We start from the raw sequence: 15,724 nt of genomic DNA on the forward strand, positions 1-15,724 counted from the left end.
AATCTTTTCTCCTGAGTTAAATATTTCTGATGGCTGTGGTCTTCCTTTTGTCCATAGTGACAAGGAAATAATAGTTCATTAATGCCTATTATCAAGAAATAAAAGAGCACTGGTAACAAGCATTGTTACATTCTTGAGCTCTGTCTCCTGAAGATCCAGGCCTTATTTATGTTACTTCAGTATAGTAGGAGGAAGAGTTACAATGTTCATTCACTAGCTTACTACCAGGAATTGAAGTACCATACTGCTTTGATTTATACTGAGTGCTGCTACATCGTGTGCTGTTGCATGTTGTTTTGGATGAATTAGGTACTTGAGTAAGGAAAGATTTTCTTGACCCTAGAATTTTTGCTCTGTGGTGAGCCATGATGTCATTGTTGAAAAAATCTTCCAGTGATGAGCCTCCACAATGCCTAAATGTAACGTAAATACAATTATGGATGAGATGCCCACAACATCATTCTCTTTCAGATGGGGTGGAGAAATGGTGGCAAAAATCTATGCTTATGTGAAATCAATGTGAAGTAGGAGGCTATTGGGGCAACATCAACAGCAGTTGATGCGAACAGCAAATTACAGCAACAACAAGGATGATGAAGAATTTTTAATTAGGATAGTAATTATCAGAAATTTTAGGGGATGGTTTCCTCCTCATCTTTTTTTAATAGTTCTGGATCCCTTACCACTCATATGCATACACAGTGCAAGGTGGCATAGACATATTGGCATCTGTTAGATTATTCCCCCCTCAATCATGTGATTTACCTAGTATGATATTTGAATCTCTTACTTCATAGTAGGTCCTTTTTTCATTTCAGGCTTCTTATAAAGAATCAAATTTTCAAGAGAAGAAGTTTCTGTTTCTGAATAGCTGTTGTTGCTTATGCTAGTACTATTCTAGAGCACTGTGAAATACAATGTATCCAATCAAGACCTCGGCACCATAATATACATTAACCATCATGTTTCTATCTTCAGTGTATTGTGGTTGTGAGTATTCATAGTTCCTTCTTGTGAAGAATCATTTATTTCGTGGCCTAGACAGGGAAGCAGAGACTGACAAGTTGGCCGTGCCTTAGGTCTCAGAGCTACTCTATCCAGGGTTGCCATTCTGAATGCATGATGCTAATGAGTGTCATAACGTCAGGTGTTTCTCTAAACCTGAAACTTAAAACAGATATGATGCTGTTTTCTGGAAGACAACTTTTACTCTGCATCATAGTCCAGAGGTGCTAAATGATTCTTTTTCTTATTTTTCTCTCACAGTAATTACTTGGAGAGGGAGAATGGGTAGGCATGTGGAGAAAGGACTCAAGGCTCTTGAGCAGTAATACACAGTAGTATAAATATGGACATTCTGGTTCAGTTTTTCTCTCCTGGTCTCATGTTCTATTGATGTGTAGGATATTGTAAGACTTTTGGTTAAATACTTGGTACACCGTGAGTTGGAGAAGTGAACGCTGCTGAAAAATGGAGTGGATGGTATAACATTCTGATTTTAATAGATATTTGAAGCTACAGTCACTATTTTTGAAGGTAAAGCTACTGGGTAGAGAATGTGAGAGTTCTGGCTTGTGTGGCGATGAACAATCTTTGAGCTGACTTCTCAAAACACAGGTGAAATTGTTAACAACTTTAATTCAGGCAGAATCCAGGATGAGATTCATTTTGCTTTTCTGAATATGTCAGATGAACTGTGCCTCTTTGACATCTCCACAGGGCAGTGTATCAAAATGTTACCTTTTTTCTGACTGGCTTCGGAGTGGATTTAGGTGCTTAGTTTACATATTGGTGTATAAACTGGGAGAGATGAATCCTACTCCCAGACTCCAAAATGGTAATTTCTGTTGTCTGTTTTCAAATATAATTTCAACTTGGATTCTTTGCATACTTGAAGCTGTGTTCTTCCCTGAGATTAATTTGCATTCATCAGCTGTATGTCTTTGTAATTTCAGATTTCCAGCTTGAGATCTGTGTGCCTGTGCTGATTTTCCAATGAAGTACATTCTGGTAACTGGTGGTGTCATCTCAGGCATTGGCAAAGGGATCATTGCAAGCAGCATTGGCACCATATTGAAATCGTGTGGTCTACGTGTCACTGCAATCAAAATTGATCCTTACATAAACATAGATGCTGGAACCTTTTCACCATATGAACATGGTATGAAGGGCAGTGCTGTTCCCTTTTGCATAAATGTTTGTATTCACAGTAATGTGCTGTTTTGGTTGGTTTTTGTTGTGTGGGTTGTTTTTTTAACAATAGTATGGTAGTTATTAGTAATTTTATAATCTATTTTGCAATGCAAATTTGTTCCTTACTATGTGTTCTCAAGGGCACTGTCCTCTCTAAGTAAAGAAGGAGAAGCCTGTTTGTTGGAGATACTTTTATGAGTAAATCCTTCCATCCTATAAAATGGCACATTGTTGGGAAAATCCTAGCTGTAGGCTTTGTTCAGTTAATGCTATCTTCAGTTCAATTTGATAAAAGGAAATAAAATTGGAATAGTACTATAAAACTTGTTTGAAACTTAAGTCCTCAACAGTTACTTGTGAATGCTGTTATCTGGGTGTCAGATGTCAGTGCCTTCTAGTGTAAGTGTTTTCATGAGACTTGGGAAAAAAAGTTCTCATTTTAGTCAATGGGGATCTAGTCAAAACCATCAGTGAAGCGTAGAGTCCCAATTAATGATATAATTTTAAAGTAGATGCTTGGTTTGGTTGGTTAGTTCTCTAAGCTATGTTGGTTGTACGTGACTACATTGCTGATGAGCTACAAGACAGTCTGACATGCATTTATAATGTTGAGTGTTCTTTCAGCTGCCTGGCTTGTTACTAGTACATTTATTAAAAAAAATGGTTTTCAAAGTTCCAAAGTACCTTCAGCCAATAGACGTTTCTAATTCTTTTTATTTGTTGGATTTTGTCTGCTTACTTTTAGTCTAGGCCAAAATTTTTGGAACTGGAGGTAAATGTGTTTATCTCCTGAACTGAAGAAAGACTACTGTGCTTTTTAAGTAGAGGAAGAGCACAGCACATCAGACCTCTCTCAAAAAGCCAAGTTTAACTAATCCAGTAGTCCTGTACTTTCAGAAGCACAGCTGGTGCTACTTAGGCAGTTGAGTGGGGAAGTTCTGCCTTTACCTTTGGTGGTAAGACTCCTATGATGACTTGAGGTTGTGAGGATGTATTCCTTCCCTGGATGAGGTACAGAGGACAGGGGAAACTATGGCATGTAATTCCCACATGATTCCACCACCCCCCGCCACCTCTGTTTGCTTAAGATTTTCTTACTGCTTGTGAAGAAACACTGTCTTGCTGGGTACTAAGTAGAAGTTCAGACATGCCAGAATGTCAAGCCTCTTATTAACATTTTGGCAGAAATATGATTGAGTCAAAGGATTTTAATTTGGTGATTTCTAGTTAACTAAATAGCTTATGGAAATGTTGGTTCCACTCTGCATCTGTTGACTTAAAAGATAACTTAATACAGAGGAGGTACTCAGTGCCTCACAGGATCACACTCAGTGCCTCACATAAATCTTCAACTCTGTTGTACACATTGTGGTGTTTTTGTTAAACTGTTCATTGAAGTGGAGTGTTGTATCTTGGTGGGATATGTATTTCTGTAGTCCACACTATACCTTCAGGGGGATTGCTTCTTTTTTTTTTCTTGTGCATTAGTCCCGTAAATTGTTTAGCTGTTGATTCGCAGGGTCATAGGAAAATATTTTATGTTTTTTCTGAAGAGCTTTCCAGCCTTGCCTCAGGATTTAGCAACTCTACTACATTTAGAAGTTGACTTGTTTCAGAATTTAGAGATTTTTTAGAGCTCTAAGAAAAGTCTGAACCTGAAGTGTATTTTCATTAGATTTTTCAGGGTCAGAAATAACCCTCACTGTGGACATAGTGAACCAAATATACAAAATGAAGCAACTGAATAAGAAACAGTCATGACATTTGAAGAAGCATTTATGTTCACCTTAACTTTACTCCTGAATCAAGCCTTAATTGTCAAAATAGATCCAAACAACAAGAATTTATAGTGAAACACTTTGAACAGGCATAATAATTCATGCTTATAAAACCACAGTTTTTGGCTTCCACATGTAAATTAATGTTTTACTTGTTGCTGGTTTATGATTCCTGGAGACTGTTTGCTTCTGATCATGGATTGTGGCATGCTGTTGAAACGTTGGTTGAGTACTTTTAAGTCACTTAAATATTTTGGCAATACAACTGAAATTTATTAGCAAAACTATACGTGACTGTGGGATAGACATTTGATGTAAAAGTAATGACTTGGGTATTAAGTCACAGAGAATGACAATGCAGATTGAGTTGCAGCATGTGCTTTATTGATACGTTGTTGTGATATGTCATTTTAAAAAACATTTCTTCAATTTTAAGGTAAGCTTGTGGTATTCCTGCTGTGTGTTTAATGATTTCTGATTATTTTGTTGCTTTTCTGTGTCTTTTCACTTTCTTTTTTTCAGGTGAAGTTTTTGTATTGAATGATGGTGGAGAAGTTGACTTAGATTTGGGAAATTATGAGAGATTTTTGGACATCAATCTCTATAAAGATAACAATATCACCACTGGAAAGATATATCAGCATGTCATTAATAAAGAAAGACATGGAGATTACCTTGGAAAAACCGTTCAAGGTGATATTATTAATTCTGTAGGATACTAGATACTGCTCCTTGCTGCATCACCTTATTCCTTTCTTCTTGCCAAGAGATATGGGCATATTCCTCCAATGTTGGGCTTCAGGGTTCAAGGAAGGGAGAAATAGAAGAAGGAGCTAGTAGTTTCCTTTTGACTTTCTGGTCATTTTTCCCCTTTTGCATGCAAAAACTGGTATATGGGCCTAAAGGAAGACATTCTTGCCTTCTTTGGTTTTGTCTTGCAGTTGTTCCACACATCACTGATGCAGTTCAGGAGTGGGTAATGAATCAGGCAAAAGTTCCGGTGGATGATGACAGAAAAGAGCCACAAATTTGTGTAATTGAGGCAAGTATGGAATGTTTTAGGAGCTATATCTGCAGTGAACACAAAAACCTAGCTTGCTTTCTCTTTGCTACTTACTGTAAAAACGTCAGGCAAGTTACGGAGCGCAGCAATGCAAAGACACATTTTATATTCTTTGGTTTGTTCTGAGAATGATAAGTGTGGTCTTATCCCTACAGCTTCTGTTTACTTGACTAAATCCCTTCTAGGATACTGCTGAAACTGAGCTGCTTAAGAGTTTATTAACTTATAAAATTAAAGCAGCCAGTTACTGTAATGTGAAGTATCTATTCCAAGATACAGACATTTGACTGAAGCTTTACACTGTTAATAGTATTGAGAAACCTTGTGTAATACCTGAAATCTCCTATGGTCAGTAGGAGAGCCTGTAACGTTCTAGCTTTCGATGTGACTTGAAACGTCCATGTTGTTGCTTGTGGTCATGTTTAAAGGAATATGTTTAAACACTGTATAAGTTAGTTTTCCACTTTCTGGTGTTATTTTTAAGATCTTTGGAGGCAACTTTGTTAGCTGGTGCTCTGCACAATGGAAACAATGAGTTTTACCCATCCTTAGCAGGGCATTGAGACAACTGGAAGAAAGGCAGTCAGTAATTGCTATTACTGCTGTATTACTATTACAGCAAAAAAATACAGAAAAAGATTATATCTGAGAATTTGGCAGAAGAATATGTCATAGATTTAATGCCAGAAGTGACCACCGTAATCAACAGTGTGATAAAATTTGTGATCCAGGTCACAGAATTGCTCAGTGCTTCTTACACAGAAGAATCTGCCTTGGTTAAAATATACTTATTGGCATAGCTATAGATCTTTTTTGTGTGATGTGCACAGTGAGAGTCAACCATTTCATTTAAAACAAATGTAAAAAACAGTAAATACTGAAGTTGTTCAAGAACATTAATAAGTGATGGGCTTGTCAGTCCTTTAACTTCAAGCTTAATTTTCTGTTTCTTCCATGTAAGGCGTGGTTTTTGGTTTGGTTTTTTTTTGGTTATAGCTCCAGTCTGATAAAAATATTTTTCTGCGGGACTTTAAGGATAATTGTAATGTTTTTCCATGGCAAAATCCTAAAGAAGTTAGACTGACTATGAGTCACATACAAATGTAGTTGTCAGAAGTTTTTCTGGTGCTGGGTGAACACAAATATGCAATTCTGTCAAAAGCCACTTGGTGGCACAGAAGGATCAGTCTGAAATACAACTACTTCATAAGACGTGCTAAACACTGCTTTATTCAGTGCTTAGTCTACTACAGCTCTTTGTGTCTTTGAAAGACATCTAATTTCTGTCTTTATAAATAAGTTTTATCATGGCCTTAGTCTTGGGTTTTGGTTTGGTAATAAATAGTTGAAGTGTCTTATAATGTCAAGAATTATTTCATGTTGTCTGTATGGCATTTACTGATGTTGGAAAGCTATGATAATAATGCTAAATGTCTGTATCTTGTTGGTCACAACTGTTCATTAATCTGACAGACAGGAAAATAAAGTTTTTCTGTACAAAAACCTTCACATCAGATTAACTATTGATTACTTTTTCACCACTTTGAAGGCAGTGTGAAAGCATGTATTATTCAGTAGCACCACACATGTTCCTGTGGGAAGCTTATGTGTTTGTTTTAAAGTGGATAGAACCAAACTGGAAAATTGTGTTATGTTTTCCACAGGAAACAATGCGCAGAATAGGTAAGGATTCTCTGCAGACTATATGCCTGCAAAGTTCAATTGTCAATTTTTTTTAAGATAGAAATTCAGAAAACTTATTGAGTATCTAAGAGGTAGACTTTTCTTTTTTTCTTTTGTTTTTGCTTTCTGCTACTCTGACGTTTCTTTTTCAGCTGGGTGGAACCATTGGAGATATTGAAGGAATGCCATTTGTTGAAGCATTTAGACAGTTTCAGTTCAAAGCAAAAAGAGACAACTTCTGTAATATCCATGTTAGTCTAGTACCCCAGGTAAGTTATTTAAATTAATAAAATAGATTGTACTCAGTATTGGGCTTTATGTTTGTTTACTTCTCCCATTAACTCTCTCATGCTGGGGGGTTTTAGAGACAGAGATATGAAACCCAGCAACACTGGGGTAAAAAAAAGCCTTGGTAATTACTTTATTGATGTAAGAATCTGTCTTAGTATTCCAAGTTACCAAAAAACCCCTTATCAACACTAATTTATCTAGAATGCTAAATACGGTTGTGCTTTGCACTGGAAGGTGCTGATACATTATGAACCCAGTAAGAAAGGCACTCAGACTCTCTAAGGTATCATTTAAAATTTTATTTGTTAGAGCTAACACTATAAGGAGAGAACAGTATAAATGACCTTACATCTCTTTCGGTGGTGGGTACCCCGTGTGATGTAGCATTGAATGGCCCTGACGTGCAGCATGCTGGGCAGACCACATCCGTAGAAGAGATTCTCCACTTTTCGTCACTTGAGCTAATAGATAATTTTCTTACAAGGAAACAACTGTATCATTTTTACTGTCAAACAGAAAGGATGTTCTCAGAAGAACTTCTTGCCACATCCCTAGGTAAAGGCAAGGCCAAGCAGGTGTAATTGTGGGTGCTTCCTGGGAGCTGCCTGCAGGCTCATTGGTTACAACGATATGGCTGAGTTTGTCCTGCGTCCAAGGGATTTGTGCCATACAGCATGGCCCTGGGCTTCCTCAGCTGAACTCTGATGTGGGTCACTGACTCCTTGATGTACAATGGTCTTCCAGTCAAGACCACTGCAACTTTTTGAGCAGGGCTAAAAGTATTTTCCCATTTGAACTCCAGATTTTTCTTCACAAATAGGTTTTCTTATAATTTTAAGAGGTAAGTATTTACTGGGGATATTTTGGTAAGCAAAGGTTGTTAATGATGATGTAATTGCACCTTGTACAGATAAAAAGAGAATTATTAACCATTACAGCTCTGGATTAGAGGATTGATTTGCAATTGGTAGGATTGATTCTGTGTATTTGAGAACACAATTATTTACTAAATCTGATTATTTCCAAGGACAGTCACTGAAGGCTTTGTGCTGTGTTGGACATTCTCCATTTATTAGGAAAATCCAACTTTTTGAATATCTACGTGAGCCAATTATATTGAAACTTTTTCTCTGACCCCTCCTCACACCCCCGAAATAAATCTCTTCTGAATTATGGCCATGTGGTTTCTTCAGAGAATTTCTTATATAGGTAATAACAGTGGTGCCGTTTCTGTTCCTGGCATATTCTGGCTCTGTTTGGATATGTTTACTTCCTGCAAGTATTATTACTTGCAGTGACTTCTCTTTTTTAAGCTGTAACTATTCTGTTAGTAGATGTTAGTTGCTATTTGAGCTTTCAAAATATGTCTTTGCAGCCTAACGCCACTGGTGAACAGAAGACAAAACCAACACAGAACAGTGTTCGAGCACTGAGGGGTCTAGGCTTGTCTCCAGACTTGGTGAGTCAATAAATACAGATTTTTATTTATAGGTCACCTAGAAGTGTCCTTGCATAACCTGTGTTAAAAGAATAAGCCTTAGTCTCCCATGAGAGACAAGATTTTTAGAAGACATGCAAAATGTATGCTGCACTGCTTTGCTAAAGCCATAGGAAATCAAATTACTTAAATTCACTGTAAGTTATCTTAAATTCAACTAACTCCTTGCAATCTCTTGGGACTCTCACTATGTTCTTCTTCTGAAGGGATCTTTGCAGAAAAAACGTTCTGCACTGCTAAAAATAATCTAAAGTCTCAGTTAATTTTGTGGGAAGACCTAGAATGCTTCTAGCTTCTGACATTCTTTCACAGATTTCTTTTTATGCATGATTAAGAAGAAGCAATCCTACTTTTGAAGTGCAGCCTTTAAAAATATTCCTGTTTGGAAATATAAAATGTGTGGGTGAATCTTCAAATCTTCCTCAATTTCTTTCACAGAATCACAGAATAGTTTGGGCTGGAAGGGACCTTTAAAGGCCATCTACTCCAACTCCCCTGCAATGAGCAGGGACATTTTCAACTAGACCAGGTTGCTCAGAGCCCCATCCAACCTGACCTGGAATGTTGCCAGCAATGGGGCATCTACCATCTCTCTGGGTAACCTGTGCCAGTGTTCCACGACCCTCAGTGTCAAAATTTTCTTCGTTAGATCTAGTCTCAATCTACCCTCATTTAATTGAAAACCATTACTCCTTGTCCTATCGCTGCAGGCCCTGCTAAAAAGTCTGTCCCCATCTTTCTTATAAGACCCCTTTAAGTACTGGAAGGCTGCAATAAGGTCTCACCAGAGCCTTCTCTTCTCCAGGCTGAACAAACACAACTCTCTGAGCCTGTTCTCATAAGGATGTTGTTCCATCCCTCTGATCATTTTTGTGGCCCTCTCTGGACCCCCTCTAACAGGTCCATGTCTTTCCTGTACTGAGGGCTCCAGAGCTGGACACAGGACTCCAGGTGGGGTCTCACAAGAGTGCAGTAGAGGGGCAGGACCACCTCTTTTGACCTGCTGGCCACACTGCTTTGGATGCAGCCAGGATGTGGTTGGCATTCTGGGCTGTGCATGCACATTGCTGGCTCCTGTCCAGCTTTTCATCCACCAGTACCCCCAAGTCCTTCTCATCAGGGCTGCTCTCAGTCCCTTCTTGTACCACATACTGTAGTGAACCTAAAGCCAGCAAGTTTAACCTCATGCCAGTTGGCAAATGATGACAAATGCTCAACTCTTTCCATTCTTTCTCCCCAGTGCTCTAGTAATGAGTATGTGCTTATTCCCTGGATGTGGTCTTTGCCTCCTTGGCACTTTTCCTTGGGAGCAGAGAAAAGACATAAGCAGACTGTAGCTCCGTGTTGTGATACCTGTCTGCCATTGATGTTAATCTGCTCGGTCAAGTGTTGGTAGCAGTGAAACCAGGACAGCACAGCTTCAAATGCCAGTAAAACCCCAGTTCAAACTTACGCTTATATCTTCCTGAGCTGCAGCTGGTACAGCTGACGACACACTCTGTTTCTAGATCTGCTTCAAGGAACAGGAAAGGGCAATTTTGTTCTTTTGTGTGAGGCGGCTTGTAAAGTCAAAGAATATTTTACTTACCTGATTCTGTAAGTTGTTGAGCACTTTCCATTCCCATAAAGTCCACTGAGAGAAAAGGCTTCCTAGCCCTCAGAAATGAAAGAATAGTGAGAATAGTCACTGCTGCTGTATAATATTTATGTCCTTGAAAAGGAAAAAACCATTCTTAAAAGAACCATTTTTAAAAGAACTAAATTTTGTGTTGTGCTTCTTTCGGAATTTTTTTTTTTTGAACTCTTGCATTTTACATTTATCAAAAAACATGTTTATAACTACAAAACCAATGGCTGTATAAATAGGGTATGTGAAGGATGTGTTAGGTAGCTTCACATTGTTGTGACCTGGTAACCGTAATCAGCTTGTGGAAGGAAGGACTTTTATTAACGCAATGCTGCTCTATATTCAAAGCCTCAGGGCCTAAATTTCAAAATCCCTCTTGAGGTGCTAATTGCATATGGAAGGTTGCATGTGATTTTTGAAGTCCTTTAATTGTCAGTGCCTGACTCTCTCCTTCCCCCACCCCCAAGCCCCCTCAATTAATTTTTAAAAGCCTGTTAAGCGTGTGTGTGCATGTAATAAAAGGAAAACAGAGTAGTCACTCACATCTTGAGTTCTTGCCTGGAGCAGTTCTGGGACTGCCAGAAGCACAGTACTTTTTTTTTAACTGCTGCTGTTGACTGCTGAAGCATAGAGAGATTACACTCTGAGCACAGCCTCTTGGCACTGTTGTGAAGTTGGGCCCTGCTTCAAGAAAATCTTTAAATGTTTCTCTTTTGGGCAGGGGCCCAAGGCCAAGTCAGCGCATGGGGAAGCTCCTAGGACAGCAGTCAGGAGGACTTCCTTCATAAGCTAAGCTGCCAGGCTGCCTAATCTAAACTTGGCTAGACCCATTCTTAATACCTGCTGCCTCACTGTTTGGTCCCAGGCTTCCCTGAGGTGGCATGCTGGGTCAGTCTCAGCTGTGTATGTACAGGAGCCTTTCTGTTCTCCATGGTGTGTTCTAAGTGCTTAATGAATATGCTGTATCTGCAGATTTAACGGACTCTGTTACAGCATTTTGAAAACTGATTATATGCTTGTCAGTGCTGCCCTATTCAATTGAATTGTTCCTCATCTTTGTATTCTGTTTCTTTGAGATGCATCTCTGCCAGTTATTGTAGTTTTGTATTTTCATGCTAATTCTGATGTTTCTGATTTTTGTGACTGCATTAACTCATTTGTCTCACCAAGATGGATGATAGATTTCAAAGTGGATTTAATCATGTGCTCATACTATCAAGGTTTATGAATTATATCTTCAAACATTACCAAATTTTTAAGTATAAGTTGTGCTTAATTGAATAGAATGTACAGATTGTTTCATAATTCTTTTTAATTATATTTCTTATTAGAATGTGTACTAATTTTACCTTACACTTGGCATTGTTTTTCTGTTTCTAAAATTTCTTGCAAGGATAGGGGAAGTTAATTAGCTACACTGATACTGATGAAGTCTAAGCTGCATTCTAGCAAGGCGATCAAAGACCAGCTACATGTTTCTGAAGAAAAAATGGCTTAATGCATTAAGTAATTGCATTTGCTAGAAAGATGGGGAAAAGATGAGTTAATCTTTTAACATGATCATCCTACTTTCTGTTATACCTTCAGGATTCAAAATAACTTAAGGTAGTAGACTGAGTAATCAATAGGCACATTGATAGAGCAGTTCTGCATTTTGAACTAGTTGCCTGAAATGACATAATGCAAAAAAATCCCTTCCGACAAGCACCAAAACACATGCTTACTTTCATTATTGATAAAAATTATCAATATTTTCTAAAATTCCTGAATTTTACAGGTATCAACAAAATAATAGCAGAATAGCAAAATTGCACCAGGAAAAACCCCACAAAATTATGAAATAGTTTTCTCATCTTCAGCCTCCTTTTTATCATCATGTGCAAATTAAGAATTATGAAAAGGTGCTGAAGTACTGAAATACTAGAAAACATGCATGTAAGCGAAGTGTTATTGCTCTAAATTTAGCTGATTCATACTTAGAGAGCTGCTAGACTTTAGGTAATGGGTATTACAATAGTAGCTATAGGAAAGGAGAAGACGAGGAAGCAGTATTACAAAGAATGCCAAAGAAAGGTTAATAAAAGTGGGTCAATATGGGCAGGTGACTGATTTACTTCTGCTTTGCTAGCAGATATTTGTGAGCTGTGATATATTGTAGAACTCCAAAAGAGGGGAGGAGGAAAAAAGGGCACATTTGTGCCATGCTTCCAAAGGAGATTAATTTATCCGTGAACGGTATTGAGGATCTTCTCCTGGTTTGCCCAGTAAATATTTAAGGGTTTTCCTTCTGTTCTGACAGATTGTCTGCAGAAGTGCAAAACCTATAGAAATGGCAGTGAAGGAAAAGATTTCCATGTTTTGCCATGTGGAACCTGAGCAGGTCAGTACTTTAGTATTTTATTTGTCATTATTTAAACATGTGGGAAAGCATGCAAATATTTCTGTTTTCAGCTGCATTTCTGTTTTAAACTTAAGACTGTTTCATTAATATGTAATATGTAATGTTCTACAATTTTTGTCTTGCTGTCTTGTACACTATAACACTTTAAAAATATTGGGAGTTTATATGTTAAATTTTATGTCAAATGATCATTAACAATTTAAATGCATGTTACATAAAAAAGTTAATAAAAGGAGTAGATATTGAGTGTGTGGCTAATTGCTATACATAGTTGTGAAAACTGTGCAGTTTCAAGCTGTAGTTGGTTATTGTCCATAAATCATCTCAGGTTGTTATAATAATGGATGAACAAAGTGTGGTTAAAGCTAGGGGTTTTGCTTATGTCCGTAGATCATCAGAGCCACATGAAGACTCTTACTGTGATAATATGTAACATGCCCTTTAATATGTTTAGAACGTAACTGTGCAGTAGATATATCTTTTTATAATTCATGTGTGATTTTGGCCTTAATAGTTTGTGATTAATTGCTATTCGAATATTAATTTTGATAAATCAGATGCTCTTCAATATTTTTGCAAGTGAGAGCATTTTACTCTTCAATGTAATGAATAATATTAAAGGGATCGTTGGTGCCACAGTTACGCTGTGTTTCAAATATGTATCAGTGTTGACCTCTCTCTCTGCAGATGTGTAAGAAAAAGCTTCTTATAGTAAGATTCCAGATGAGGACATAGAGGGCAGTGTGGCCATTACTCCCCATGCCACCTTCCTTCCATCTTACTGTCTGTGGAGGACAACAGCCTTCAGCTAGTTTCTGGAAAATCCTTCAGAAATGCCTTTATGGTTCCTCTCCAGCCAGAGAGAGACAACTGGAAGTTCAATCAAACAAAAATGGTGTGTGCTTTTCTGGCATTATCAGGCCATGTGTAAGCATGTACATTCTTGGATTCCGACTGCAGTTATTATACCAGTCTAACCGGACCAGGAGTCCCATGTGTAACTGCATTTCCCTAAGAACTCCTTTGCAGGGAGGGAGCTGTCTTCATGGCACTGTTTTTTCCCCAACGTTGTGCCTTTTAGGGTAGAAGCTCAATAGTTGTACCAGTCACAGCTTTCATGAGAAGCTGAGTATATGATCCTGGGCAGAGTTCTGCACTCTTTTTGTGCTGTTCTGGCTAGCTCAAATGTCTGTCCACTGTGCTGCATTGTGTAATACAGGTGTGTCCCTGGCATTTAGACCCAGTGGTCTGAACTGGGATGCTGCTAGGTGCCATACTGTATTGCAGCCTTTTTTTTTTTTTTTTCATAACTGTATTCATCAGAATTCTGCAAAGCCATTCTTAAGTCCCCTCAGTGTCTTAAAATTAATGAACCATTTCTGGATTCCAGAAGACACTGGCCACATGCCTATATATTCCCTAGAATGATCCTGGATTTCTTGTGAACTGAAGGATTAGACGCATCATGAGTCTTCTTCCTGGAGCTACGTGCAATGCCGGTAGAGAAGAAGCTACAGTTTATTTTGTGTTTAGAACAGTGATTTACAATCTCAGGGAGATCAATCTTTTCAGTCCACCTTTCCCATTTTTTTTGCTGTTGTAGAATCACAAAATACTTGAGGTTGGAAAGGAGGCCATCTGGTCCAACCCTCCTGCTCAAGCAGGGCCACCTAGAGCCAGTTGGACCATGGCCAGACAGCTTCTGAATATCTCCAAGGAGGGAGACTCCACAACCTCCTTGGGCAGCCTGTACCAGGGCTTGGTCACCCTCATTGTGCAAAAGTGTTTCCTTATGTTCAGAAGGAACCTCCTGTGTTTCAGTTTGTGCTCATTGCCTCTGGTCCTGTCACTGGGCATCACTGAATAGAGCCTGGTTCCATCCTCTTTGCAACCTCCTCTCAGGTATTTTTATACATTGTTGAGATTTTCCACACATAGCCCTGAGCATTCTCTTCTCCAGGCTGTACAGTCACAGCACTCTCAGCCCTTCCTCATAAGAGAGATGTTCCAGTCCCCTAATCACCTTCATGGCCCTTTGTGGGCCATGGACTCTTTCCAGTATGTCCATGCCTCTCTTGCACTGGAGAGCCCAGAACTGGACCCAGTAGTCCAGGTGTGGCCTCACCAGTGCTGCATAGAGGAGAAGGATCACCTCCTTTGACATGCTGGCAACACTGGATATTGTTGGTTGGCTTATGTGCAACTTGGTGTCCACCAAGACCAGTTCCTTTTCTGCCAAGCTGCTTTCCAGGTGAGTGACCCCCAGCATGTACTGGTGCCTGGGGTTGTTCCTCCCCAGGTGCAGGACTTTGCACTTCCCCTTGTTGAACTTCATGAGGTTCCTCTTGGCCCATTTCTCCTGCTTGTTGGCAGGATGGCAGCACAACCCTGTGGTGTATCAACGGCTCCTGCCACTTTGGTGTCATCTGAAAACTTGCTGAAGGTATGCTTTGCCCCATCATCCTGTTCATTAATGAAGGTGTTAAACAGGACGGGACCCAGTACTATTCTTGTGGTACTCCTCTAGTTACTGGCTTTCAACTAGACTTTGTGCTACACTAGACTAGTTCATCACTCTCTGAGCCCAGCCATTCTGCTAGTTTTCCTCACCATCTGCTCATCCTGCCCATACATGAACAGGTTGTCTATGAGGATCTTGCAGGAGACAGTGTTAAAAGCCTTCCTGGAGTCCAGGTAGACAATATCCATTGCTCTTCTCTCATCTGCTAGGCCTTCATCACAGAAGTTTATCAAGGTGGTCAAGTATGACCTCCCCTTGGTGAATCCATGCTGACTACTCCTGATGATTTTCCTGCTTTTGTGTGCCTGGAAATGGTTTCCAGGACTGCCACAAGTAATCCATGAAGACCGCATGATATTTTGTGCACAGACTTCCTCAAAGTGGATTTTTTTTTTTTAAATTTGCTTTTATCAAGTGAGTCTTCCCTCCTTGCTTCAATGTATGTACCACCAAAACAAAAGCAGTGTCTTCAGCTTGTTTCAGGATTATAACAGTCTCCTTAGTCAGCTGTAGACACTCTGTAACCTAGAGCAGTTAGTGATTCTTTCTTGATGTCATATCCCTAGGATGGTAGCTGCAAAGTTTGGAAAAAACAGTTGAATAAGCCTTATTCCTACTGTAAGAGGGCTGTGGTTACCCTATTCATTTTGCTGTTGTATGGGCACATAG

At 39.0% G+C, this 15,724-nt stretch overlaps 1 protein-coding gene across 1 annotated transcript in view; it reads left to right on the plus strand.

Annotated features, from left to right (window-relative positions):
* The first annotated feature begins 1,986 nt into the window (after positions 1 to 1,986).
* The window catches only part of CTPS2 (CTP synthase 2), a 70,896-nt gene continuing 57,158 nt past the window's right edge, over positions 1,987 to 15,724 (plus strand). The window contains exons 1-6 of the mRNA XM_082004973.1: positions 1,987 to 2,161; positions 4,494 to 4,664; positions 4,913 to 5,013; positions 6,870 to 6,986; positions 8,384 to 8,467; positions 12,433 to 12,513. Of these exons, the coding sequence (XP_081861099.1) occupies positions 1,996 to 2,161; positions 4,494 to 4,664; positions 4,913 to 5,013; positions 6,870 to 6,986; positions 8,384 to 8,467; positions 12,433 to 12,513 (720 nt within the window). The 5' untranslated portion in view covers positions 1,987 to 1,995. The remainder of the gene's footprint in view (positions 2,162 to 4,493; positions 4,665 to 4,912; positions 5,014 to 6,869; positions 6,987 to 8,383; positions 8,468 to 12,432; positions 12,514 to 15,724) is intronic.

Source organism: Phaethon aethereus (assembly GCF_964289735.1).
Source record: "Phaethon aethereus genome assembly, chromosome: 1".
NCBI lineage: Eukaryota > Metazoa > Chordata > Aves > Phaethontiformes > Phaethontidae > Phaethon > Phaethon aethereus.